This window comes from Peromyscus eremicus, chromosome 6 (assembly GCF_949786415.1).
Source record: "Peromyscus eremicus chromosome 6, PerEre_H2_v1, whole genome shotgun sequence".
Taxonomy (NCBI): Eukaryota; Metazoa; Chordata; class Mammalia; order Rodentia; family Cricetidae; genus Peromyscus; species Peromyscus eremicus.
In genome coordinates this window covers 50,062,925-50,090,847 of record NC_081421.1, presented here as the reverse complement: position 1 = coordinate 50,090,847, position 27,923 = coordinate 50,062,925, and the positions used below count along the sequence as shown (strand labels likewise).

Below are 27,923 nucleotides of genomic sequence, written 5' to 3'. Positions count from 1 at the left end.
AGGAAAAGGGGAAGAACAGGGAAGACAAACTGATTATTGTATGCAGGGTGGCTTCCATTGTCACTCTTTTAACTTCTAAATTGCCCTGTGATTCTCTATAGTTACATGCCTCTGGGGTCTGTTTAGGCAATTAGGATTTCTATGCCAATGTCAGTTGCACAGCTCAAAACTTTTATGTGAAGCTCATTTGTTTTGAGAGGTTACAAACTTACATTTTAAATTCTTTATGTTTGATTTGAAAAACACTTCTGTAAATTATATGGTACAGGAAAGCAACACACCTGTCCTGTGAACCTTTGAGTACTCCTTGAAAACTCCCATGGCTTTTGCTAAAGAACCTTTTGTGAAAATGGGAAAATTAGGAATTACTTATACTCTATGAATTTAAAGCATCCCCTGTCTTCCTGTGGCAAAATGTTGGATGTTAAGGAAACCAACTGAACTACTGAACTACTTCTAAAATGGATTAAGAAAAAACTCTGATTGACGGGGGGGGGGGGGGGGGGGGGGGGGGGGGGGGGGGAAGGGAGACAGTAGTAACCTGACTGGGTCTGACTGGGTCTGGTCTGTCCTTCTGGGAGCACTGCACTGATGGGCCAGTAGTGCCCTAGAATGGATTCAGATTTACAAAACTTACACATGAACTCTCATTTTCTTTTTAAATCAGTGATTTTACATACTAGCCTGTCCTGGACCAGCAGGTTGTTCTTCAGTGACAGGATGCTAAGTAAGAGGAACAGGGATGTGATGATGAAGATGAGAAAAGGTGGAACCAAGAGGTCTTGCTCAGTCTGATGACTTATGCTAAGCAAGTTTATGAAGAAGTACAGCACCTTATATACAGTTTCCCTGAAAAGCAAAATTGGGACAAAGTCTGCAAAATACTATCATACAATGGGAAGAGTTGTGTTCTCAGGATCCAAAACCGCAGCTCCTCTAAGGCCCTGGCCCCAGGCCATTTCTGGCATTACCAAGCATGTACCTGGTTTTAGACAAGGAACTAAGTTCCTTCTCCATACATCAGGAACTCAGGGAAAGTCCTGGAGTGGCCTAGCCCTTAACACTAGCCTATTTATCTTTATATTTAAAAATAAATTTATAAAATCCTGATATGTCAAGTTAGTTCTCTAGGAGAAACCATGTTTATCCTATATTTTCCCTTTACAAGGCACAGTGTGACATTCTTCTAGAATTTAAGGAACATGTAAGGGCATCTGGCAGTTAGATGGACTAGAGTGGAGAATGTGTGCTAGACTGCTCTGCAGTTGGCTTGTCACATGGATATTTTACCTTAGTTGCTATTAAAATTAGGTTCTCTTTTCTTGAGTGCTGAAAAAGGACTCGGAGGAGGAGTTCTTTATGTCACTGTGAATGTAATTTGGGATTAATTTGCAATTGCCTATAGCTCAAATAAGTAACAGTCAAAAGGCTACAGTATTATTGGATGCTTTGTGTCCAGGAGGGTAATTTGTATTGTTAGCACACATTGGGGGGTAGGGCATAGTAGATGGTTCAGTCAATAAAGTGCTTGCCTTCTAAGCACCAGGACATGAGTTTGACCCTAGAATCCATGTAAAAATGTCAGGCATGCTGGTGTATGTGTTTGTTTCCCCAGGACTGGGAGCTGGGGTGTTGGCTGTAAGAACAACACTGGGGTTCACTGGCCAAACACTGGACCCTAATCTGTAAATCTAAGTCAATGAGAGAGTTTCTCTCAAATGAGTTGGATGGTGTTCTTGATGATGAGGAGCCCAGTCTCCATCAACATCTATGAACCCATTAAACTGAACAAACAAATACACACTTGGGATTCTAAAGCAAGTTGGTGCCTTTCTTTTCTTCTTGTAGGCCAGAAGTCACAGAGACCTTCCACAGCAAACTTCCCTGTTTCCAACTCTGCTCGAAAAGTCTCCAGCTGCTGGGTGTCCTCTTCTCCCAGACCAAGGAGTGTGGCCACTCAATCCCTATCCAGAGCTGCTTCTGAAATTTCAGAAATTGAATACATAGATGTCACTGACCAGAATGAGCCTTTCCTAGATAACACTGAAGATCAACAAGCCTTAGACAATTTGGAGAAAGAATTAAATGTACTGAGAAACCTTACAGGTGAATAATAGATTTGACTTATAAAATAGTAACTCTGTTCTCTGCTTTCGTCTTTATATGTTGCTGTACAACAAGCAAATGAAAAAGGCATTTGCTTCCCATGTGTAAAATATGTGGTTCCTGATCCCACAGAAAAGCTGGTCATCCTCAACCCATTAATACACAAAAAATATTTGACATAGGAACTTTCAAATTTGAGGCAAGCATCATATCTCCATGTACATAGCCATTTGAATAGGATTGACAACTAGAATTTGACCCCAGGGACACACATGGTAGAATTCCCCAAGGTTCTCTCTGACTTCCTTGTATATGCAGTAGTATGTGTATATGTGTACTAACACACACAAATAAAATGTAATGAAAAACTAGTTTAAGAAACCAAATCTTTTTTTTAATCTTTCCTTCAAGTACAACGAAGGGTTAATATCTTCACTTTTGTGAAACCCTCTGTCTAGCATTCTTGTGGGAAAATTGAGCTGTTAGGATTCTTAAAGCAGTCCTTCCCAACCTTAAATATGTGCACACCCCCCACCTCGGGGTCTTCTTCAGATACACACTGATGCAGTGTCTCTGCACATCTAGCACGTGCCCAGGCAGTACCCAGATGAGTAGGTAAGAACAGTTTGGGAAGGGATTCTACTTGCTCATTCTATTTCCAACCTCAGTAATGGCAGAGAGTGTGACAAATGGCCACCCTATCCTTTAACATTGCAAGTGTGTAGCAGTAACAAAACATCAGGGAGGCAATCCTCTTACAGCTTTCACAGTTGGAAACCAACTGTAGGTACAAAGGCCAGAAAATTATCTGGGTTTTTTTTGTGTGTGTGTGTATTCCACACTTGTCCCAACCCTGCCATCCTGCCCCTTGCTGTTAGTAACCTTTCTCCCTTACTAAGTTTATAAAACTTGGTTACTTTTCTAAGAATCATCTTACTCAATTTTGAAAAATTCAGGCAGTAAGAATAAAATGTAAGCCAAAAAGAAAGAAAGAAAAGAAAAAAAAAAAGCCCATGCAATCACAAAATCTTACTATTCTTAAAACAACCACCGTTAACTACAGTGAGTATCATTTCAAATATGTTTGTATCATAAGTACACAAGTAAGATTATGTATTTATAGGGATGTTGCATCACTCTGACTCGGGAGTATATTTGTATTCACCCTAGAGAGAGAAGCAAGTGACAGCCTTTAGGAATGATACTATCCATGTCCTGCTTGCTGAAACAAGGAGGTTCAGCAATGAGGTTTACTGGGGCTTCAGGAGTACAGGTGACTTCAGTAGTCGCAATATGGTAAAGCCCAGCCCGACATGAGTGAATATTTACCCAGTTCTGTCATTGTAATTCACTGCCCAGCTTGCAGGCAGTTGCACTGAGGGGTCTTCTGCTCTCAGCCAGACCTCACCACCAAAATTCTTTACTGCTTCTATAAAGTTTGGAGAGACCTCATGAGTCTTGTGAGATACTGATCTTCTTGAGTCTTGTAGCTTTCTCCTTAGTTTTGAGATTCCCTTCTCCTTCCAAAAGGGAATATTTGAAACCTGAGGAAAACACCTCCACAGAGAAGCATAGACAGGTTAAAAAGAAGGAAGTAATACTGTAACTTCATAAAAACAGATGCCTGATATTTCGCACAATACTTTTAAACTGTAGCTAGACAGGCATATAGGTTCAACAACTTAACAGGAAGGAAATGCACATGTTCATGAAGTATTTATACCAGAACCTTGCCTACTTAACTATAAAATTGCCCTTTTTTGACCAGAAACAGTGTAATATTGACAGTTCATTCTAATTTTTGTGCATATTTCTTAACGTTTAAGAAAACTAGAAAAAGGAAAATTTGGCAACTGAGTGTTTTTGCTTTAGTTTTTTTTTTTAACTTTAATTCATCTCTCAAATAAAAGACGAAGAATCACTCATTTATTCACTTTATTAAATCACATGCTATTCTAGATGGTAGTAAATACATCTCAGTGAGTTATAATTTGTTATCTTGTCAAGATTTCCTTCTAGTTTCTTTCTTGGTCAAGATTTCTGTGGATTAAGTTCTCTGTCCTCCCAAAGGCCTATTTTCAATGTTTTCATTAACCTTGAGCAAGTTTCATAATGCTATTCTTGAAAATATCTGTCTTTAAAATGTCTTTTTAATATTTCTCTATTACGTGTGCTTGGGTATATGTTTCCTGTGGAGGTGGGGTGAGTATGTCATGGCAAGTGTGGAGGTGAGCACAACTTTTCGAAGTCACTTATCTCATTATACCTTTATATGGGTTCTCCAGCTCAAACTCAAGATTGCCAGGCTTGCTCAGCAAGTGCTTTACCCAGAGAGCTGGCTTGCTGGGCCACACACTATTTCTGTTATGACTAATCACTTAAATGTATGCAACTAATTAATAGATCTGAACTTTCTGTCCTGTGCACAATAGCAGACACCTCCTCACCATCTTCTCTCCCTGTGTTTCCACTGAAGTTTCCTTTGGTTGAGCCTAATAGTCCTGTTGGTTTTCCATGCAGGGAAGGCTACGGGGCTGTGTTACCGGAAGTAGCTTCAGTTTAGAATGCCCTGAGAACTTTGTATGTGAAAAACAGATCAGCTTAGAATAGTAGCCTGGTGTCTTGTCTTTGAAATCTCCCCCAGGGACTTTGCTGGCTCTGGATCCCACACCCTGGCTGTGACATAATCGGAGGCTGTCTTAGTTTGCAACTTCACTATTTCTTTGTCACACTTTGTTACTGGGAGGATATGTTGAACATCCTTTGTTTAATTGTTTTAGTCTTTCTTTCTTTGCTCAACGTTTTTCATATACTGTATTCTAATCATATTTCCCCTAGGCCCATGGCCTATCTTGTCTCATATTCTTGCCCCCTTAGTGACAGGAGCAGGATGATTCTATTTCAGATCTCTTCCCGTGGCAGTCTTTCTTTCTGACTATAGAATAAATTACTCATTTCAGAAAAAAAATTTCTGCTTTTGTATCCTTGAATTGGTTTCTGTTACACTCTGCTTTCTCCTGCTGGGAACCTATTTTCTTTCGTTGGATCCCCTTTTGACAATGCATTTCCAATGTGCCCTTCAGTTACCGTATTAGCTGAGCTTCTCCCAGTGGCTGTCTCCCAAGAGAAAGTAAAAAAATTCGGATCAGTGTTCAGACCATGAGGCTGAATTTCTCAGCTGGTCTTCAGAATACGCCAGAATCCTGATGAAGCAGGCTCTAAGGCCAGTGAGGAAGGAGCTTCCCAGTGAGCGTGAGGGCAAGCAGGCAAAGAACAAGAGCTGTCTTCTATGTCCTTTATGTGGGCAGCCACCAGGAGGTGTGGCTCAGACTTAATTAAGATGGATATTCCTATCTCAAACGATCCGTTCAAGGAAAATTAGTACCCAGCTGCTTGTGTTTTGGTTAAATCCAGATGTAGTCAAGTTGAGAGCCAAGAATAGCCATCACGGTCGCTTTATGTGGTTTTTATTTCCACATGTATTTGCTGTGCTTTTCTTGAAGCTTAAATTCTGTCAGAATTTTAAAAACCAGTTCACTAACAACATGGCTTTAACTTTTTCTTTGATATTATTGATAGAACTTCTGAATTAATTTCAAGCTTTTAGAAAATTTGTAGAAGAGAATAAAAATGCAACAAACTCATGGACATATGCGTGTTCTGAGACAGGGAGAGAAGGAAAGGGAGAGAGAGAGAAGGAAGAAATATGGAGCATGGAGCGGTGCAAGGAGAGTATAGAGTGAGAGAATGCATTTTGTTTTTTCATACTTTTTAGATCCGTTTGAAAGTTAGTTACAAACGTTGTGACTTTACTGAAAATCATGTCCCAGTGTGCATCTCCGTGAACAAGAACACCTCCTAACCAGGGATGCTGACATGCTGAGCCAGTCAGTTAACATGATGGAGATGCTTCTGTATTCCACACGACACGTTTAACAGTACTGTCCTAACACTTGCTAGAGCTCACTATTTCTCTGATATAAGATCCAATGGAGCAAAAAGTAGCCATTCAATTTGTTTTGTTATGTTGGGTCTTGGAGATTAGTTTTGTTGTTGTTTAAAATAGTTTGTTTTATTTCTTTTGTAGGCAAGGGATTTGTGTGGAATACTTTTACGATCTTAAAGTGTGTTTCTGCCAAATTATTCTTTTTAGTTATTAGTAGTATTATTGACACAAGGTGTTGCCATAGAGCCCAGCCTGGTCAGAAGACTGCTATATAATCCAGTTATTCTGAGAATTAAGCATCTTCCTGCCTCTTTCTCAGACTCTCTAGTGTTGGGATTACAGGTATACAGTGCAATGCGTAGCTTTGGGTTAATCTTTAATTTATCAATGCATCATAGCACTGATTCTTGGGTTCTCTTGTATTGGCACAGTCAGTTGGTATGCCCTGTCTTTGTATGTGACTTTGTGCCTTTTGTGATCATCCTGAAATAAAGGACATCTGAAATCTTCTGCTTTGCAGTGATACCAGTCTTCCGTTTGATTCTGCTGTCTGAAGTTGGGTGTTGTCCTTTCAGCTCAAAGGCTGAGTGGGGGAGAAGAGAAGAGCTCAAATCAAAGAATTAGATGTTGTAGCATAGCCACTTGAGCTAAAAAAACCTGGGTCTAGTACCAATTTTCAATGTATAGTGAACTACTATTTTTCAGTAGGTGCTCATTTTTCTAATCTAACAATGGTGGTGATATTCCTTTTTAATATAACCCAAACTTTTAAGAGTTTTGTTTCATAGTAAATCTTATCAAGAGTCCTCAAATATAAATGAGATTAGATGACTCTGATTGCTTTGGGATTGTGGGGAAGAACTTCATCTCAAACTTAATTTATCTAAGTGTATCATAATTTGAAAATCACTGAGCTAAATAATTTTAAGGAAGTTTCAATCTGTAAATATATTGAGGTCTATCTTTCAGGGGGAACAATGTAATTTAGTTTCAGTGGGGAAATCTGCTTGCTCAAAAACTGAAAGTTACTATTAACCATGAAAAACTAAATATTTTTAAGTCTAGTGTGAGAATATTGTTTTAGTGTTCATTCCTTGCAACTAGGTAGTTAACTATTTGACATGTTTGTAAAAGGGAAGAGAACAGCACCTGGTGATGGTGATGGCAGCCTAAATAGTCATCATAATGTGTTACAATAACTTAGATGGCTTAATGGGCTGGGGATGTAGTTTAGTTGGTAGAGTGCTAACATACACAAAACTCTGGATTCTAAATCTAGTACCTCACAAACAAGACACAGTGAGTCACATCTATAATCACAGCACTCAGCTGGTAGTGAAAAGGGAATGTGAAGTTCAAGGTCATCCTTTGCAATATATTGATTCAACCTACGCTACTTAGACACCATATTAAAAAAGAAAGTTACATCAATGTCGGAAAGAATGCATTGAGGTCTATCATAAGAATATTTATTTCCAAACTTGGATTTAGAGTAGTTTGTGTAAGATAAATTTGCCTAAACATCATTTTTTTTACATGTACTATTTGTCTACACCTAAGCCATTGAACCACAGGCAAGCAGGATGAAAAGAGAGAATACTTAAAGCTTGCCATACTCTCTCCCTTCTTCAAATACAAAGGATCATTTCCCCTAAGCAAAGGAGCCAGAAAAGAAAGGGCATTGCAGAACAAACAAAGACACAGATAATAAAGTATCTAATGCTCAGGCAAATTGAAGAACTGCATAATAATCTAGTGTTATGGAGGATTACTTCATTTCATTTTGAATTTGGTGAATTGTCAGGATATTTGACATATTTCACAAGTAGCATGCATATTTCAAAAACCAGTATGATGATGGTGACTTGACCCCATGCCTTTGTTTATTTCTTTTTCTCCTTTCCCTCCTTCCTTCTTCTCCTTTTTCCTTTTGGCGCTAGTTATTGGACCCAAGGCTTTGCACATGTCAATCAAGCATTGTACCTCTTACCCTGTGCTCCATGGAATCTCAAACCAAACTTCAACTCCCGAAAACATTAAAAAAATTGGTATGTGGTGACAAGTCTGTGTTGACCATCTTTGTGCTATTTGGCATTATTTCTGCATAAATTCCAGCACCATAAGATGTTCACATGTTTCTTTGTATACATGCTAGTGATATATGGAATAACATGTTTCAGATCCTTCAGAACAACTTCAAAGTCTACCCTCAGAAGATTTACAGACCTTCACCCACCATCCTCTGAACTTTAGTCAGATGTCCGAAGACCTCCTTGAGATGTCCTGTGAGAATGATGCCTGTAAGATTGAGTTCAGGTAAGTTAAACCTACAGTTTCCCAAACAAAGATGTTGAAGAGAAGACCAGATGGGTTCCAAACAGTTTTCTTCATTATGTAAGAAATTTGCCCACATGTGTTGGGTCTTGTGCTGACCTGGTATTGTGATTTAGTGAAAGGCTTATAAAATTGTTACTTTTATTTGAAGCCATTTCTCTGCTATATAGTATCAGTTATTAGAAGGGGGCAAAGGAACTAGCAATCCTCCAGTATTATATTGAAAGACAGTTATCTTGCTTGAATTAACTAGTATGATAAATTTCCACAGTTTGCATTAATAGAATCTTACCCAGTGCAAAAATGAAAGACCAGAACATTGAGAAGTTCTTTCCCTTAAAATGGACTCTAGAATTTTCCAATGTTTTAATTTGCACAACTTTATTATTATTATTATTATTACTATTATTATTATTATTTTGCAAATGGAGATCACTTTAAAAGATATAGGGGTCAAGCTGACATATGTGAAACAAAGCAATGAGTTTATCTATTGGTGGCACTGGTCGTTTTGAAGGAGGATCCATCTTTTTGAAATAAGAAAATAAATTCAAAATAAATGTCTCTCTAATAAGTCTCTAGGATTGGCTTAAAGTCTAATGCTCAATCCAAAGGGAATAAAGAGTTTGTAACTCAGTCTTTCTGAATTCGAAAATCTTTGCCTGAGCTCTTGAACTTTTAACATTTCAATACAAATAACACTTGAAAATGAGTAGTATGAAAGTACTCTTTTCCCCCTAAAATGTCATTAAAACCCAACTAACTCTATATGTGTCTTCATTGTCATTTCACAAAAGAAATTCAATACTAAAAATATGGAGGGATGAATGATACAAAGCAGGATTTATAAATAAAAGGGTCACATGATAATTAGCTGGCCCTTGTATTCTCTGCTCAGCTGGTTCACTGATGAGTTTATGGATCGCTGACTCAGCCTGCTTTGGATTTGATAAAATAATCTTTAAAGGTGCTATGTTTACCGCAGGGTGAATATTTTCATATTTGCTGGCATACATGGGCTGGAAATCCTGGTAACTTTGAACCAAAATATTTGAATGATACAGATAATTTTGTTCTCCCAAGCTATGTTATTTCTCAACCATAGACACCCACATGTTAGAGCTTTAGGCTTTCCATGTCCCCCTACTGATACAACAAAACAAAACAAATCAAACAAGAGCAAAAAAACAGGCAAGTAATTACTGTCATTGAATTTTAGCTTTGGTTTATCTTGAGTGACTATCCATATAGTTCTAATTTACTGTACACAAAGGAGTGATTTATCTGAATGTCTATTCATTGGGATTCTTTTAAGCAGCCAATATCATGATGAATGTTCTTAATGATGACCCTGAGGCTCTGCAGGTTTTAGAAGTTCTTTTTAATCATCAGGGAAGAACATGACTGGAGCCCATAAATATCCTTTCCCTTTGGTAGGATGGTAGCTTTGTTTCTTTGAAGCAGAAAAATGATGAGAATTTCTCATTATGGGGAGACTTAGTATATCTTAGGTGCATGAAAACTTACCCCTTCAGCCTGCTTCTAATGACTTCAACCTATGTAGTATTGACCATAATAAAAATGAAAGCTGAAACTTGGTGTCATATGCTGTGTATTGATCTTCTAATGCATTTTCAGCTCTTCTGGAAGAAACACGGAAATGCAATCTTTGCTGTCACTTGGTGACTACAGTACAGATGAGGAAGAGGAAGATTTTCTTGTTAAGCAATGTATCACTACACTACCATGGGCGAAGAACATGTAACAGTTCATTACTTCTCCATTTTGTACCCAGAATAAACCAAGCAACTGAGTGATTAATTTGTGCAGGTGCTGGCGAGTGTTCGTATCGCTGATGTTTTTAAGCTTGAAAAAAAATAAGGGTAGTAATGTTAAAAGCTTAAGGTCCTTTTCTTCCAGACGCCATATTGTATGTCAAACATTCATCTTTATTGCAGATGACACTAGTAATGGGTAAATTTATGTCAATGAAATTTACCATAGAACAGAACACTATGGTGTTTAAGCTAATTAATATTTCTTATTTAATTATATTTGAGAATTAGATCAAAAAGTATATTCTCTATGGCCATGTCATCACAGTGTCATCAATTGAGATTAAAATTATGGTGCTTTCACATGTGACTTTTTTTTCCCACTTTGGATGCTGAATAATGGCGGCTTCTAAAGTTTCTCTAAATTGAGACTTCTAGAGTTGACACAAAGAGGAAAATAAGATGTAAAATAAAAATGGCTATAATATTTGTTTTAGTTCCAGTACATTTTAAAAAGAGACCTCTAAGCACCTTTGTTTGGGACAATCAATGAATTAGTAGATTTCATGGGCCAGTTTGACGAGTCTGCAGTGCTCAGACATTATCACAGATGTTTCTGGGAGGCAATTTTTGATGAGAATAACAATTCCATCACGAAGGTATGGGTAAAGCAGATTATTCTGGACAATGTAGATGGGACTCAAACACCTTAAGAATAAGTAATTTCCTCTAAAGGAGATAAAATTCTGCCTTTGGTCTCCCTTCTGGCAACAGCTTTACCTGCAGTTCTTCTTTGGGTCTCCAACCTGCTCATTGGCAATTTGGAATTAGCTGTGTATCTTTATGAATTGATTGCCCCCCTGTACACACACACACATGAAGTTCCACCACCACCTATGTGGTTCCTATGTCTCTAGACAACCCTAATACAGGCTGTTTGAAAGGTGGTCATTGCTGTAAGAGGACGTAACCTATTGTCTGTTTCCTGCTGCTCTTCCCTAGTTCTAGAAGTTGAGATTTGTGACTGTTGGAGATTTTTACATAATATTGCAGTCAACATATTTAAGAAATGGCAAGGAAAGACATGGAGGGGTAGCATAGCGGTTGATATTTTCTGTCCTTTTATCCTTTTACAGCAGTTTCTCCTGATTTTTTGAGTTTGTTGATTTAAGAAAAAGTATTGCTGTTTGGTTGTGTTTCTACCAAATATATCTACTTATTCATGTTTGATCCTCTTTTCCATGTGTTATTGAACTCAGTTTTTTTTTTAAATGTTTTGCTATGAATTTTTATGTCTGTGTATATCAGGGAAGTTGGTCTATAATTCTCTACTTTGGGGACTTTATGAAGTTTAGTGATCAGGGTAACTGTAGCCTCAAAAAAATAAATTGGACAATCTTTCTTCTGTTATTATTTTTGAAATAATTTGAGGAATATTGGCACTAATTCATCTCTGAAAGTCTGGTAGAATTCTGCCCTAAAATCATCTAGCCCTGGGACTTATTTGGTTGATAGACTTTTAATTATTGCTGGAGGTCTGTTTAAATTACTAATCTGATATTGATTTAACTTTGGTAAGTGGTACGTATCAAGAGAAATTTCCATTTCTTTTTGATTTTCAATTTGGTGTACAGGTTTTTAGAGGCTGTCCTTATGATTCAATGGATTTTCTTGGTGTCTGTAGTTATGTACCTGGTTTGTTGATTTTATCAAATAACCAGCTGTTTGTTTCATTGATTCTTTTTATTGTATTGTATTGTGTTATATTGTATTGTATTATATTGTATTGTTTGTTTTAATTTTATTCATTTCAGGCCTGAGTTTAATTTCTTACCATCATCTCAATTTAGGTATGATTTCTTCTTTGTTTTCTAGAGCTTTGAGCTGTGATGTTAAGTTACTAGTACAAGAGCTCTCAAAATTATAGAATGTAGGCACTTAGTGCTATGGACTTGCCTCTTTGAATTACCCTCATTGTGTCCCTTAAATTTGGGTTGTTGCTTGAGTTTTCCTGCCTGGCCCACCTCAGGACAAATCTCTGTCACCCGCCAGTCCCACAGCCATTCAGACCCAACCAAGTAAACACAGAGACTTATATTGGTTACAAACTGTATGGCCATGGCAGGCTTCTTGCTAACTGTTCTTACAGCTTAAATTAATCCATTTCCATTCATCTATACCTTGCCACATGGCTTGTGGCTTACCGGCATCTTCTTATGCTGTTTGTCATCATGGCGGCTGGCAGTGTCTCTCTCTCAGCCTTCCACTTCCCAGAATTCTTCTCTTTGTCCCGCCTATACTTCCTGCCTAGCCAATGGCCAATCAGTGATTTATTTACTGACCAATCAGCAACACACTTGACATACAGACCATCCCACAGCATTGGGTATGTTGTTTTTCATATTTATTCAGTTCTAGAAAGTCTTTGATTTCTTAACTTCTGTTTTGACCACTTTTTCATCCAGGAGTGAGTTGTTCAGTTTCCATGAGTTTGTAACCTTCCTGTTGTTTATGTTGTTAATATCTAGCTTTAACCCATAGTGGTCAGATAGGATACAAAGTGTTAGCTCCAGCATTTCTCTATTTAGTTTTTGTATGGATTGCCTGATTATCAGTGGGAGTGTGTTATTAAGGTCTCCCTCTATCAGTGTAAGAGGATCAATATGTGATTTAAGCTGCTGTAGCATTACTTCTACAACTTTGGGTGACCTTGTGTTCGAGGTGCAGAGATGTTAAGAATTATAATATTGTCTTGGAAGAATTTTCCTTTCTTGAGTATGTAGTATCCTTTCCTCTCTCTTACTGGTTTGAGTTTGAAGTCTATTTTGTCAGATATTAAATCGCTAAATTGTCTTGCTTCTTGGGTCCATTTGCTTTAGTTACCTTTTCCCATCATTTTACATTCAGATGATGTCCATCCTTGATGTTAAGGTGTACTTTTGAGATACAGCAGCAGAATATTTCCTGTTTTTATGTCCTTTCTGTTAGTCTGTGTCTTTTTATTTAGAAATTGACACCATTAATATGGAGAGTCATCAATCAGCAGTGTGTATTGGTTTCTGTTAATTTTGTTATTGAGGTGTGGGTTTTTTTCCTTATTTATATGCTGATCTAAGATGATTGATTCCTTGTATTTTCTTGCATATGGTTATCCTCTGCTGATTGAAGTTTTTTACTTTGGTGCCTTCTGTAGTGCTGGATTTGTAGATATACTCCTTAAATTGGATTTTATCTTGGAGTGTCTTTCTTAATTTTTCTTGATTCCTGGGTATAGTAATCTGGGATGGCATACATGGTCCCTTATTTTGTATAGAACATTTGTCTAGGCCTTCTGGTTTTAAGAGTCTCCCTTGAAAAGTCAGATGTTATTTTAATTGGTCTGCTTTTGTATGTTACTTGGTCTTATTCCCTTGTGGCTTTTAATATTCTTCTTTGTTTTGTAAGTTTAGTGTTTAGAGTATTATATGCTGAGGGAATTTTTTTTCTGATCTAGTCTATTGGATATTCATTATGCTTCTTGTACCTTGATAAACATCTCATTCTGCCACATAGCAGGATACAAGATCAACTCAAAAAAATCAGTAGCCCTCCTATATACAATTGACAAAGAGGCTGAGAAGGAAATCAGAGATACATCACTCTTTACATTAGCCACAAATGACATAAAATACCTTGAAGTAACACTAACCAAGCAAGTGAAGGACCTATATGACAAAAACTTTAAGTCCCTGAACATAGAAATTGAAGAAGATGTCAGAAAATGGAAAGATCTCCCATGCTCATGGATAGGCAGACTAACATAGTAAAAATGGTAATTTTACCAAAAGCAATCTACAGATTCAATGCAATCCCCATCAAAATACCAACACAATTCTTCATGGACCTGGAAAGAATAATACTCAACTTCATAAGGAAAAACAAAAAACCCAGGATAGCCAAAAGAATCCTGTACAATAAAACAACCTCTGGAGGCATCACGATCCCTGACTTTAAGCTCTACTATAGAGCTACAGTAATAAAAACAGCTTGGTACTCATTCTTTAAGTTAGGGAAATTTTCTTCTACGTTTTTGGTTGAAAATACTGTCTGTGCCTTTGATCTGGGTTTCTTCTCCTTCCTTTATTCTTATTACTCATAGATTTCATCTTTTTGTAGTGATCCAGATTTTCTGGATGTTTTGTGCCTAGAAGTTTTTATATTTAACATTTTCTTTGAGAGAGTTATATATTCTTCTATCTTGTCTTCAATGCCTGAGTTTCTCTCTTCCATCTCTTGTATTCTCTTGTTGAAGCTTGCATCCAAGCCTTCTTTAAAATCTTAAAATTTTCATTTCCATATTTCTTTCAGTTTGGGATTTCTTTATTGATTTTATTTCTACTTTCAGGTCTTATTTTTTTAATTTTTTTTTCATTTCCTTCCACTGCCTGTTTGCCTTTTTATAGAATTCTCCAGGGGATTTATTCATTCCTCTTTGAAGATTTCTATCATATTCATAAAGGGATCATCATTAAGGCCCTTGTCTTGTACTTCAGCTATTTTGCATTTCTCAGGGTCTACTGTAATAAGATTTTTAGACTCTAGAGAAGACATATTTTCTTGGCTGTTATTGATTGTATTTTTAATGCTGGAGTCTTGGCATCTGGGTTTAGGATCATTGTCAGGCTGTGCTAATATCTGGTCCTGTCTTTGTTGGGTTGATGTTTTATTCATTGGTTTCTGTTGCCTTCTCTCATTCTTAAGAGAGTGTATTTGCTGTGTATCGCCTGGTAGGGCATTCTTCTGGGTTTGTGCCAGGTGTGGCTACGGGGGTTTCTGATTAGAATGTGTACTGATAACTAATTTTTAAGAATGGGCATCAGCTGAAAGCTGGAGTGGGGTTGAGGTGGTCCATGGTCTCCAGGAAGGGAGAGGAATGCAGGTTGTTTCAATGGGATCTGCCTATTCTCCTGGGAATGGGGGTAGAGAGTGAGGAGAGGCCACAGGAGTTGATCTGTTACAGATCTGGGGATAAGATTGCTAGGATTTCATTTGCAGGAGAGGAGGGAAAGTGAAAATCTGAAGCTTGCCTTTCAGCTTAGCTGGCCTGCTTACTCTCTGGCAGGGTTGGCTGGGGCTTTGCAGGGAATCACCTGTTGTAATTGGAGGCTAGGACAAATGGATGAGTATGAGGAAAGGATGGAGAATGTCTGCTGGGCATGAGAGCAGGGAGGGAGAAGAGGCCTCACCAGGTGGTCTGCTATTGAGCTGGGGGCAACACAGGGGTTTGGGGAAGGATTGGATTTGGAAAAGCTGAGTGAACATCTGCAGGAAGCCTACCTCTTTGGGCAGTAATTTTTGTTTTTCTCTTATCATGTCTGCTTTCACAATTCCACAGAGACAGCAGTGCGTCTTCCCTCAAATCATCATAGTTTATGTCAAAAGCCCTTCTGGCATCTCTCCTACTGCCACTGGCCTTCTGAGTTTTAGTATCTGTAAGTCAAAATATGTTTTGCACCTTTGTCTTTTAAGGAAAAAAATACTTCCTTTTAGCACATTAGCTCATGCATAAGGATTTTTGACTGTCCTTTCCAGCCTTTCCCCAAAATTACAATTTTTAATGAAGAACAAAATTGTTCCTCCAGATATGATTTCTAAAACTCTGTGATTTTCTCAGGAAAAGTAAAAGTGGTTTCTTATTTATCTTGGAGAGTTGTATCACTCCTATGCCTTTCATGTGGTCAGCCATGGTGTTAATCTTTTATGTACTGATTTTGAGGATGTTGTATTAGCTTTTTCTGGAGTTACATGAACAGATGTCTATATTCCTCACATGGGGTCCCAATGTCAAACAAGAATAACAGTTCCGTCTAAGTACTACTTGGTGAATAAATAAGTTTAACGGGATTACCTGAAGATTAGGGATGAGGATTTAATTTTACAATTGTTAGTGATCTGAAAGCTTCATTACAGTCAAGTCCCATACCTTCATGGAAGAAGGCCTTATGGAAGTTCTGTCATTGAGCTCTTCACTTTAGTCTTACTTCCCATGTCCTGTTGTTGCAGAGTTCAACATCACTGGAAAGACCACCCTGACCACCAACTTTTAACACACAAATTTTATTTAAGCTCCATCTGACCACAAACCCTTGGTCAGATCCAGGACTGCAGGGACCATGGCCCTTATAGAAGCCAGGAAGGGGTTTTTATAGGCAAAAACTGCAATTACACAAATACTTAATTCTTGAAGACATGTACTTCTGCAGACATGAAATAACATCACAGGTCTTTTGTAAGCAGTCATTAAGGAACTATACAGAAGCCAGAATAAGCAGTTAGCTAACCATTTTATGAGAGTTACACATTCCTGGGAAAGAGCAAAGGGGTTGTAGTGGTCAACATTTCCTCGAATAGTTTTAATAGGCTTCACTCCCTGGTATTGTTTTAACAGACTCAAGTTGCTGACAGAGTTGTTCTCAAGATGTTTTCAACTTCTAAGGTGGTTTGATCAAAATAGAGTTAGTTTAGCTGCTACACTGTAACATCTCTCAAGATATTTAGAAGCTTTTTGTTGTTGTTCTCATAGCGGAGCACTTCAGCTTCTAGGCTTTGGGCCCAGGGGTACAATCCTGCACCCCCACATCACTACCCATTGCAGTTCCAGTTTCAGGCCAGCAGACAGGTCTCCAGCAGACAGGCTAGAATACCACCATCCTTCACCAGACCCTCTAAACAACAAGCCCCACCACCCCCAAAACCCACCTACCCTCAGAGACTGCAGCTGCTCCCTGAGATAGAGCCTGCCAGCGCCAATTGGACTAAGAGGTGAATCTTTGTTCACAAAGCCAAACAACCCAGCCTCTAGGCTTTAAGCCCAGGGGCACATCTGTGTGGCCCCACACCACCTCCCATTGCAGTCCTAGTCTCAGGCCAATAGACAGGTATCCTGCAGACAGGTCAGACTACCACCATCCCCCACCAGACCCTCACCCCTCCCAAACCCACCCACCCTCTAAGACTGCAGCTGCTCCCTGAGACAGAGCCTGTCAGTGCCCATTGGACTAAGAGCTACTCCCTGAGACACAGAATCCGTCAGCACCGAATGGACCAAGAGCCCTAGTTAGACCAAGAGGTCCCATTAGACCAACAGTATCCATCCTGCAAACAGAGGCTCCCTTAGACACAGACACCACTTGCACCAAGTGGAGAAAGAGATGGGTAGCTGCCAGGGCAAAAATACAGTCAACAACATAAAGACCAATATGGCACCATCAGAACCTAGTGGTTCTACATCAGCAAAACCTGAACATTCCAACCCAGAAGAAACAGAAGAAATCGACCCTAAAAATGACTTTAAGAAGTTGATAGAGGTCTTTAAAGAGGAAATGAAAAAATTCCCTTAAAGAAATTGAGAAAAAGACAAACAAAAATTGGAAGAAATCAATATATCCCTTAAAGAAAGCCAAGGAAAAGCAATTAAATGGGTGAAGGAAATAGTTCAAGATTTTAAAACTGAAATAGAGACAATAAAGAAGACACAAACTGAGGGAATGCTGGAAATGGAAAATCTGAGTAAGGGAACAGGAAACACAGATGCAAGCATAACCAACAGAATGAAAGAGATGGAAGAGAGAATCTCTGGAGTTGACAATATGATAGAGGAAATAGGTTCATTTATAAAGGAATACACTAAAGCCAACAAAGTCATAATACAAAATGTCCAGGAAATTTGGGACACCATGAAAAGACCAAACCTAAGAATAATAAGGATAGAAGAAGGAGAAGAATGCCAACTCAAAGGCACAGAAAATATATTCAATAAAATCATAGAAGAAAACTTTTCCAATCTGAAGAAGGAAATGCCTATGAAGATACAAGAAGCTTACAGAACATCAAGTAGACTGGATCCAAGAAAAGTCCCCTTGCCACATAATAATCAAACCACTAAACATACAGAATAAAAAAATATTAAGAGCTGCAAAGGAAAAAGGCCAAGTAACATATAAAGGCAGACCCATCCGAATAACACCTGACTTGTCAGTGGAGACTCTGAAAGCCAGAAGGTCCTGGACGTATGTAATGCAGACACTAAGAGATTATGAATGCCAGCCCAGACAACTATACCCAGCAAAAGTTTCAAACACCATAGACAGAATGAACAAGACATTCTAAGAAAAAAAATTTAAACAATACATATTCACAAATCCAGCCCTACAGAAAACACTAGAAGGAAAACTCCAACCCAGGGAAGTTGGATGCACCCATGAAAACACAGGTAGTAGATAATCCCACAGCAACAAATCCCAAAGAAGAGAAATTCACACACACTACCACCAAAAGGTAATAGGAATTAACAATCACTGCTCATTAATATCCCCTAATATCAATGGGCTCAATTTGCGTATAAAGAGAAACAGGCTAACAGAATGGATATGAAAAATGATCCATCCTTTTGCTGCATACAAGAAGCACATCTCAACTTCAAAGTCATTACCTCAGAGAAAAAGGCTGGGAAAAGACTTCTCAATCAAATGAACTTAAGAAGCAAGCTGGTGTAGCTATCCTAGTAACTAACAAAATAGACCAAACTAAACTATCAAAGGAGAGCCGGAAGGACATTATATGTTCATCACAGGAAAAATCCATCAAGATGAAGTCTCAATTCTGAACATTTATGCCCCAAGTACAAGGGCACCCACATATGTAAAAGAAACATTACTAAAGCTTAAATCACACACCAAACCCCACACACTAGTAGTGGAAGACTTCAACACCCCACTCTCACCAATGGACAGATTTGCCAGACAGAAACATAACAGAGAAATAACGGAACTAACAGGCATGACTCAAATGGCCTTAATAGATATCTACAGAACATTCCACCCTAACAAAAAAGAAAATAGCTTCTTCTCAGCACCCCATGGACCTTCTCTAAAATCGATCACGTGCTCAGTCACAAAGCAAATCTCAACAGATACAAAAAAATTGGAAAAACATCTTGTATTTTATCAGACCACCATGGCTTAAAGTTAGATTTCAACAACAACAAAAATTAGAGAAAGCTTACAAACACAAAGAAACTGAATCACCAATAGGTCAAGGAAGAAATAAAGAAAGAAATTAAAGATTTCCTAGAATTCAATAAAAAGGAATGTACAACATACCCAAACTTATGGGACACTATGAAAGCAGTGCTAAGAAGAAAATCCACAGCACTAAATGCCCACATAAAGAAGTTGGAGAAATCTCACACTAGCGATTTAACAGAACACCTGGAAGCTCTAGAATAAAAAGAAGCAAACTTACCAGGAGGAATAGATGCCAGGAAATAATCAAATTGAGGCCTGAAATCAATAAAATAGAAACAAAGAGAACAATACAAAAAAATCAATGAAACAAAGAGTTGGTTCTTTGAGAAAATCAACAAGATAGACAAGCCCTTATCCAAATTAACCAAAAGGCAGAGAGAGAGGATACAGATTAACAAAATCATAAATAAAAAGGGAGACATAACAACAGACAATGAGGAAATCAGAGAATCATCAAGCCATACTTCAAAAACCTATACTCCACAAAAATTGGAAAATCTGAAATAAATGGACAATTTTCTAGATAGGTACCATATACCAAAGTTAAATCAAGACCAGATAAACTATTTAATAGTCCAATAACCCCTAAGGAAATAGAAATAGTCATTAAAAGTCTCCCAACAACAACAACAACAAAAGCCCAGGACCAAATGGTTTTAATGCAGAATTCTACCAGATTGTCAAAGAGCTAATACCAGTATTCTTCAAATTGTTCCACACAATAGAAACAGAAAGAACATTACCAAATTCTTTTTATGAGGCTACAGTTAGTTACCCTGATACCCAAACCACATAAAGATGCAACAAAGAAAGAGAATTACAGACCAATCTCCCTCATGAACATTGATGCAAAAATATTCAATAAAATATTGGCAATTGGTTCTTGAAATATTGGTTTCTTGAATCCAAGAACACATCAAAAAAATTATCTACCATATTCAAGTTGGCTTCATTCCAGGGATGCAAGGATAGTCCAACATATGAAAATATGTCAATGTAATACACCATATAAGCAAACTAAAAAGAAAAAAAAACACATGATCATCTCATTAGATGCTGAAAAACCCTTGACAAAATGTTACACCCCTTCATGATAAAGATCATAGAGAGATCAAGAATAAAAGGAACATACTTAAGCATAATAAAGGCAATTTACAGCAAGCCGACAGCTAACATCAAAGTAAATGGAGAGAAACTCAAAGGAATTCCACTAAAATCAGGAACAAGACAAGGCTGTCCACTCTCCCCATATTTATTCAATGTAGTACTTGAAGTTCTACCTAGAGCAATAAGACAACAAAAGGAGATCAAGGGGATGAAAATTGGAAAGGAAGATGTCAATCTCAGAAGAATAAACATGGTAGGTACTCACTCATAAATGGATACTAGATGTAAAACAAAGGATAACCAGACTACAACCCACAGCCCCAAAGAAGCTAGCTAACAAGGAGGACGTTAAAAGTGATGAATAGATCACCTAGCAAAGAAGAAATAGATGAGAGCTACATGAGCAAACTGAGGGTGGGTGGGGGAGTAATGGAAGGCAAGGGATGGGGGATGAGAACATAAGGGAATGGGAGGTTCGAGCTGGAACAGGGACAGAGTGGGAGATCAAGGAAAGAGATACCATGTTAAATGAAGACATCATGGGAATAGAGAGATACAGGGTGCTAGGGAAGTTCTCAGGAATCCACAAGGATGTCCTCACCTTAGACTACTAGTAATAGTTGAGAGGGTGCCTGAAATGGCCTACTCTGGTGATCAGATTAGTGAATACCCTAACTGTCATCATAGAGCCTACATCCAGTGACTGATGGAAGCAGATGCAGAGATCCAAGGCCAGGTGCCAGTCCTGGCTCCAGGAGTCCAACTGATGAGAGAGAGGAGAGATTCTATGAGCAAGGGACATCAGACATCGAGATCATGATGGGAAAATGTACAGAGATGTCTAGCCAAACTAGTGGAAACTCATGAACTGTGGACACAATGTGGACCCAACACTCCAATAGCTGTGGAGCCCCCATGGGACTGGACTAGGCCCTCTGGATAGGTGAGACAGTTGTTTAGCTTGAACTGTTTAGGGTCCTCACAGGCAGTGAGATCAAGATCCCCTTCTGGTGTATGAGCCGGCTTTTTGGAGCCCAGTGTCTATGGTGGGACACCTTGTACAACATTGGCGCAGGGGGAAGGGACTTGGACCTGCTTCAACTGAATGTACCAGGCTCTGCTGACTTCCCATAGGAGACCTTGCCTTGGAGAAGGTGGAAATGGGGGTTGGGTTGGGGTGGAAGGCTGGGGGCAGGAGAAGGGAGGAGAGGGGGATCAGTGGTTGGTATGTAAAAATGAATAGAAAATTTCTTAATAATAAAAATTTTAAAAAAGATCTTTTGCAGCTGGGAGAGAGCAAGTAATGGTTTAAATCCCAGGTGAAGTTCCTAGAACTTCCTCTACCCTCTTTCTACATTATCTGTAGTCATTGCCATATACCTAGATATCATTGTATTGATATACTTAGCTATTTACCTTGGCTCTTGAGCACTCAAACAAGGTAATCGTAATCTCTGTTCTAAGAAAGTGACCGTATTATATCTGTAGATAAAAAGACACACTCTAATGTGTTTTGTACAATATAATACCTTTATACCATAATATTTCTTGATCAGCCTAGGCTCCATTGTGAGTTACAGGCTAGCCTGCTCTATAGAATGAGACCCTGTCTCAAAACAAAACACAAATCAAAAATAAAAATGAAGCTAATAACTACCATAAATGCAACTTTGATCAAAATGTGAAATATGGGATGTGAAGCTCAAATATTATCATCTGACTTCTGACTTATTTATTTCAGGTCAAAGTTCCTGACAGAAACAACTTACAATAGAAGAGGTTTATTTTGGCTTACAGGTTCAGAGGACACTGCCATGACAGAAAATTCATGTTGGAGTTTACAGTGTAGGGGCTGTATGAGGACTCTCCTCACTTCACAGTAGCAGATAGGAATAGACAGGCATGGTATGTTTCAAAGCCCATGACGAGCTGTCTGTGGAGACCCTGCATCCTAAAAAAGTTTTATTAATTCCTGCCATCACTTGGTGACTGAGTTTTTTAACCTGTGACACTTCACAGTCAAACACGACAAGGGGGCTCAGTGGCAGAGAAGAGACTTCATTTGCTCTCCATAACCACATACATAGAAACATTCCTTAATTCTACAGCTATTAGACCAATGAGGACATAAAAACTAAATTAGATTCTGGTACTCCTTAATTTTGAATCTCAACGTCAAAATTATTTTTCAAGAACTACACCTAGTTCTGACTGTAGCACTGAGTGATTTCTGAGCATTCTAAAGGAATCTCAACTATAACAGGAATATTAAAGTTAGCATCATGTGCCTCCAATGCCTGTTGGAAAAACTCCCCAATGATTTCACATGAACATTGGCCTTTGGCATTTTACTTCCAGACATAACTGTTAGAGAACTCTGTCCTAAGCAGAGAAGTCTGTAAGCAAGGCACTGACACACCTAATACCCATCCACCTCTGCCTCCTAGGGATGGGGATTATTGACAGCCTTAAGTCCACTACAGCCTGTAGATCTGTGTCAATTACTTTTTTACTGATTTGCTAAAACATCATGGCCAAGGTAACTTATAGAAGAAAGAGCCTATGTGTGCTTATGAGATTCCAGAGAGATAGAGACCATGTTGGTGGGACATCATCAGATATAAAAGCTGTAGCTGCAGCTGAGAGCTTACATTTTGACTGCAAGCAGGATAAGAGAGACAAAACTATAAATGGTATAAGTCTTTAAACTCTCAACACCTGCCTCTGGTGACATCATTCCTCTGACAAGACCACACGTAAATTGCTCCAAATAGTGTCACCAACTGGGGACCAAACATTCAAAACTAAAGAATATGGAAGGCTTCATATTCAAACCATCATAATAACAAGCATTAGCTAGATTCCACTCTCAGCCTCAAAGAGTGATCCCTGTCACAAAGCCTAACTCATTGGTTTCAATCTTCTTACTTCAGTTGAATAGTTAGGTCACATGCTAACTAAACCTGCTTCTTATTGGGATAAGTCTACTCCTGCTCAGTGAAACCTTGAAAGTAAATATTTCTCTCTTATCATCATTCTGAGACTGATCCTCACTATATGGTCATAATTATTTAAGACTATTTTTTTTCCCTAAAAGAACAAATCAACTTCTTTGTTTCAAACACTAAATCCTAAAAATATAGAGTTGTGATACTCATGTGAAACACCATTATGTTACCACACTGGGTATCCACATGATGGATATTTTTTTATTGATTTGCTAGAACATCATGGCCAAGGTAACTTATAGAAGAAACAGTCTATGTGGGCTTATGAGATTCCAGAGAGATAGAAATAGAGTTAGAGATCAAAAAACAAATTGATATTTAAATTTTATTCCAGAGTTTAAGTATCATGTGGCCAACGAGGTGCACTCACTTTCCTATACAGAGCACAGGCCAGTGGTATCTGAAAACCTGTAGGTCACTTAACACTCTGCAAGATATGTGATGTACACCGAAAGTTTTGTGGATGGATGAATGTTATGAATTAGCTTTATATGTATAATAGGGCACTTAGATATTCTAAGTAGTTCACTCATTCAGAAAAACCAGTTACCTGTTTCTGAATGAGCTTACAAAAAGATCTTAAGCAGTGCTCATCTTATGCAGGTTTGGGAATATGTTTGTTTTCATTAGTTCTGATCATAGACCTTCTCAATGTACTATATCTAATCCCTATCACATTTTCTTGGACCCTTCCTTATGATTTCTCATAAAAAAAAATCTACAAGTGTAATAATTACCCATGTGATTTTGAAGACATGTTTTTTAAAGTACATTATCCATTTTAATTGGTATAGTAGAACATGTTGATTGAGTATGTGTTATGGTTGTTTTGTTCACCACTGATCACTTATACCAGGAGATGTCCCTTCAGAAAGAGACATTGGAGAATGAGAGATTGTACAGACCTCAAGTCTCAAATGATAAGGCATCTCAGCCCTTAATTTCTCCCAAGGGGAAACATATAATGTATTTATAGTATATTTAGAGAAAAACATAATATATTATGCTTTGCTTAAATATGAAAAATAATGTATATAAAAAGAAACATACTTCCTCAGGTCATCAAGTGTGTTGTGAAAATAAATTAAAATAATGAATCTTTAAATACTTTTGGAGGTGAAAAGGGCTCTGTCCTGTTTATTACCACCTTTGAGGAGTTCACAACTCAATAATTGATATTTGGCAAATAAATAGTGGGTCAGTGCTGTGGGATGGTCTGTATGTTAAATCTGTTGCTGTGATTGGTCAATAAATGAAACACTGATTGGCCAGTGGCCAGGCAGGAAGTATAGGCGGGACTAAGAGAGAGCAGAACTGAGAGAACAGGAAGGTGGGGAGAGACACTGCCAGCCACTGCCATGACAAGCAGCATGTGAAGATGCCAGTAAGCCATGAGCCACGTGGCAAGGTATAGATTTACAGAAATGGATTAATTTAAGATATAAGAACAGTTAGCAAGAAGCCTGCCACGGCCAAACAGTTTAAACAATATAAGTCTCTGTGGTTACTTAGTTGGGTCTGAGCAGCTGTGGGACTGGCGGGTGACAGAGATTTGTCCTGACTGTGGGCCAGGCAGGAAAATTCTAGCTACAGGTCAGTGTTATAGTTTCATTTCTGTTCGTAAGATAAAATATCTCAACAAAACTACCTTAAGCAAAGAAGGGGGTTTATTTCATTGAACATTTCTAGATTACAGTCTGTCATCACAGGGGAGTCAAAGCAGAAACTTCAGCTAGTCACATCACATCTGTAATCACAAGCATAGAGAAATGAAAGCACGCATGCTCACTTGCTTGTTTACCTGTTCTCAGCTCACTATTCTACTCTCAGCAGAAGCCCTGTCTAGGGAATGGCGTTGCTCATAGTGGTCTAGATCCTACCATACTTAAGACAATTCCCGACAGGTATTCCCACAAGCCAACTGGATGAGGATATTCTTTCACTGAGACTGCTTTTCCAGGTAATTCCGGATTTTGTCAGTTCCATAATTAAAGCCCGTCATCATAAATTAGTGAGTAAATCTCAGGCCAAATTGGTATGAATAAGCCATGCAAATCAACATAAAACTACTTTCATCAAGTAGAGCAATTTGATTAAGTGCCATATTTGCTTTTATTATAGAAAAAATATATGAACCATTGTTCTATATATTAACATGTTTTTATAATCTAAAAGTTAAAATTTTTAAACACTGAAGTTATTCCAGAAGTATATAAACACTTTGTGCATCATACTTTCAGAAAAGAAAAAAATTAAACCATCCCTTTCACACTTCTTCATCCCTGTTTTTATAGAATATTCTATTTCATCATAATTTCCATTCCTAGTTATTTATTACTAGCCACATTTGCATGAAAACAACGTTTATTTCCTCAGAGTTCATCTGTGCCTGTAGTTTATCCTTTACCTAAAGTCATAATTCTTTGTTAGTGACACACTGATTGTTCACTAGGTAAATGATTATGATGTTGCAAACAAGATTATGACTTTAGCTGGGGAATAACCAGCAGGCATAAATGAATCCTGAGGAAATAAAGAACCTCCTCATTTAATGCAAATGTCTTACATAGTTATGAAAAAGGAGAGGAGATTCTTAGCAGTCTCCATTAGGTAACAGTTATCTTTAAAATGAAAAGAATTAATTGACTGATAAATCTTCTTTTTCAAATGCAGATAAGATACAATCAGAGTGATGTAAACAGTTCTGAAAGGTGTCTATGCACTTGTTTGTGGCAGAAGGAAGAGATATGTGCATAACTTCTATCCAGAATAATATACCTATATTATTCTATGTACAAATTCCTTTAAGAATTTTCTTTAAAGAATGATCTTTTCCCTTAGCTCCAATTAACAGCCATACACATTCAGATAAATGTGAAAGAGATGTTTAAGGTTAAGTTCCTACTATTTTACACTTAACTCTGTGTGTGTGCCCATGCATGAGTGTGTGAGTGTGTGTGAGTGTGTCTGTGTATGTGTGTGTGTGTGTGTGTGTATCTGTGTGTGTGCCCATGCATTAATGTGCATCACGCTGAGGCCAGAGAAAGATGCTAAGCATCCTGATTATTACTCTGTAGTAGGAATCTTAAAGAGTCTTTAATAATAAAATCAAACCTGAGCCAGGTATTGGGGTGAACTGGAAGATCAGAGAACCAGAACAAGCCACAGCTACCTCACCTCGCCGGATCCTCAGCTGGTTTTGTTTCCTCAGACTGGAAGCCTCTGAGTCCTCATCCAGAATGGGTCTCAGCTGAACTGTGCTGCTCAAAACCTAAAAGCTTAACCAGCCAAATGCTTAACCAGGCCAAATGTTTAACCAGCCAAATGCTTCTAGTTTCTGGTCCTCACGCCTTATATATCTTTTTGCTTTCTACCATTACTCCCTGGGATTAAAGCCTGGCTTTCTGGGATTAAAGGTGTGAGTCACCATGCTTGGCTGTTTTCAATGTGGCCTTGAACCTTGAACTCACAGAGATCCAGAGGGATTTCTTTCTCTGGAATGCTAGGAATAAAGGCGTGAGTGCCACCATTTTCTAGCCTCTGTATCTAGTAGCTGTCTGTTCTCCGACCCCAGATAAATTTATTAGGGTACACAATATTTTGGGGAACACAATACCACCACGTTACTCTCCCCCTTATTCTCTTGAGATAGTCTTACTGAACCTGGGTCTCACCATTTCAAGCAAGCTAGATAGCCCATGAGTCCTAGGGACTGACCTGTCCCTATCCCTCATAGTGCTGGGGTTACAGATGTAATGGAAGCTAAACCTGGCTTTTACTTGAGACCTGGGAATTGAAATCCAGATTTTCATGCTTGTGCAGCAACTTCTCTTACCCATGGAGCCACCTTTCCACACTTGTGTGTTAATGGCTCTGGAATTAAAATTGAATATTAGAAGCACAGACAGTAGATGAGCTTCCCATTTAAATTTTCAGAAACATTTGTCACATTTACTTCCTCCTTTGACCTGTGCCACAACCCTGGAAGAATATCTTGAAGCTGAATGAGTTATAATTGGATATAATTACAAAGTAATAAGACAGTATATTATTTCTTTACATAGAAATTTAGTCTGGTGATAGGTAGTCAGACACTGCTATGGTAATAACATCTTACATGTTTTTTTTTTCATTCTGAAGGTCACTTTATCGTCCAAGACAGTGTAGATTTCCATCCATCACTATCCTATTCTCTAACTTCAAAAAGAGGTCAATGAAAAGACCCAATTATGTATCTGTTGGCTGTCATTGGTCTTTGCTTATAAGACTTATGCTTACATCTTAACTACATTTAGATGCAAAGAAACGACATGTGACTGAATACACTGACGCTCAGAATAGAGCTAAGCTTGTGTTACAGGGGAAGACAGCAAGGGAGGGTAGTAAGGGCATGTGGCATCCTCACTGCTTGTGATGCTATCCCCACTACTGCTCTATGGCTGGTTGTTTTCAGAACATACGGACATCGCAGCTAGTGAAGTTCAAAATGTATGATAAAAACCAGTCTTTACACAAGCCATATTTTGAGACACTAATGTGCCTTAATTACCCTGTTAATATATTATCATCCATCCCTCCATTA

The 27,923-nt window shown here is 38.2% G+C and overlaps 1 protein-coding gene across 7 annotated transcripts in view; it reads left to right on the top strand.

Annotated features, from left to right (window-relative positions):
• Zbbx (zinc finger B-box domain containing) overlaps nt 1-10,207 on the top strand; it is a 96,659-nt gene extending 86,452 nt beyond the window's left edge. For all 7 annotated transcript variants that reach the window (XM_059265486.1, XM_059265487.1, XM_059265485.1 and 4 more), the window contains 3 exons: nt 1,849-2,106; nt 8,233-8,368; nt 10,025-10,207. In XM_059265486.1, the coding sequence (XP_059121469.1) occupies nt 1,849-2,106; nt 8,233-8,368; nt 10,025-10,151 (521 nt within the window). In that variant the 3' untranslated portion in view covers nt 10,152-10,207. The remainder of the gene's footprint in view (nt 1-1,848; nt 2,107-8,232; nt 8,369-10,024) is intronic.
• Nucleotides 10,208-27,923: the final 17,716 nt, after the last annotated feature.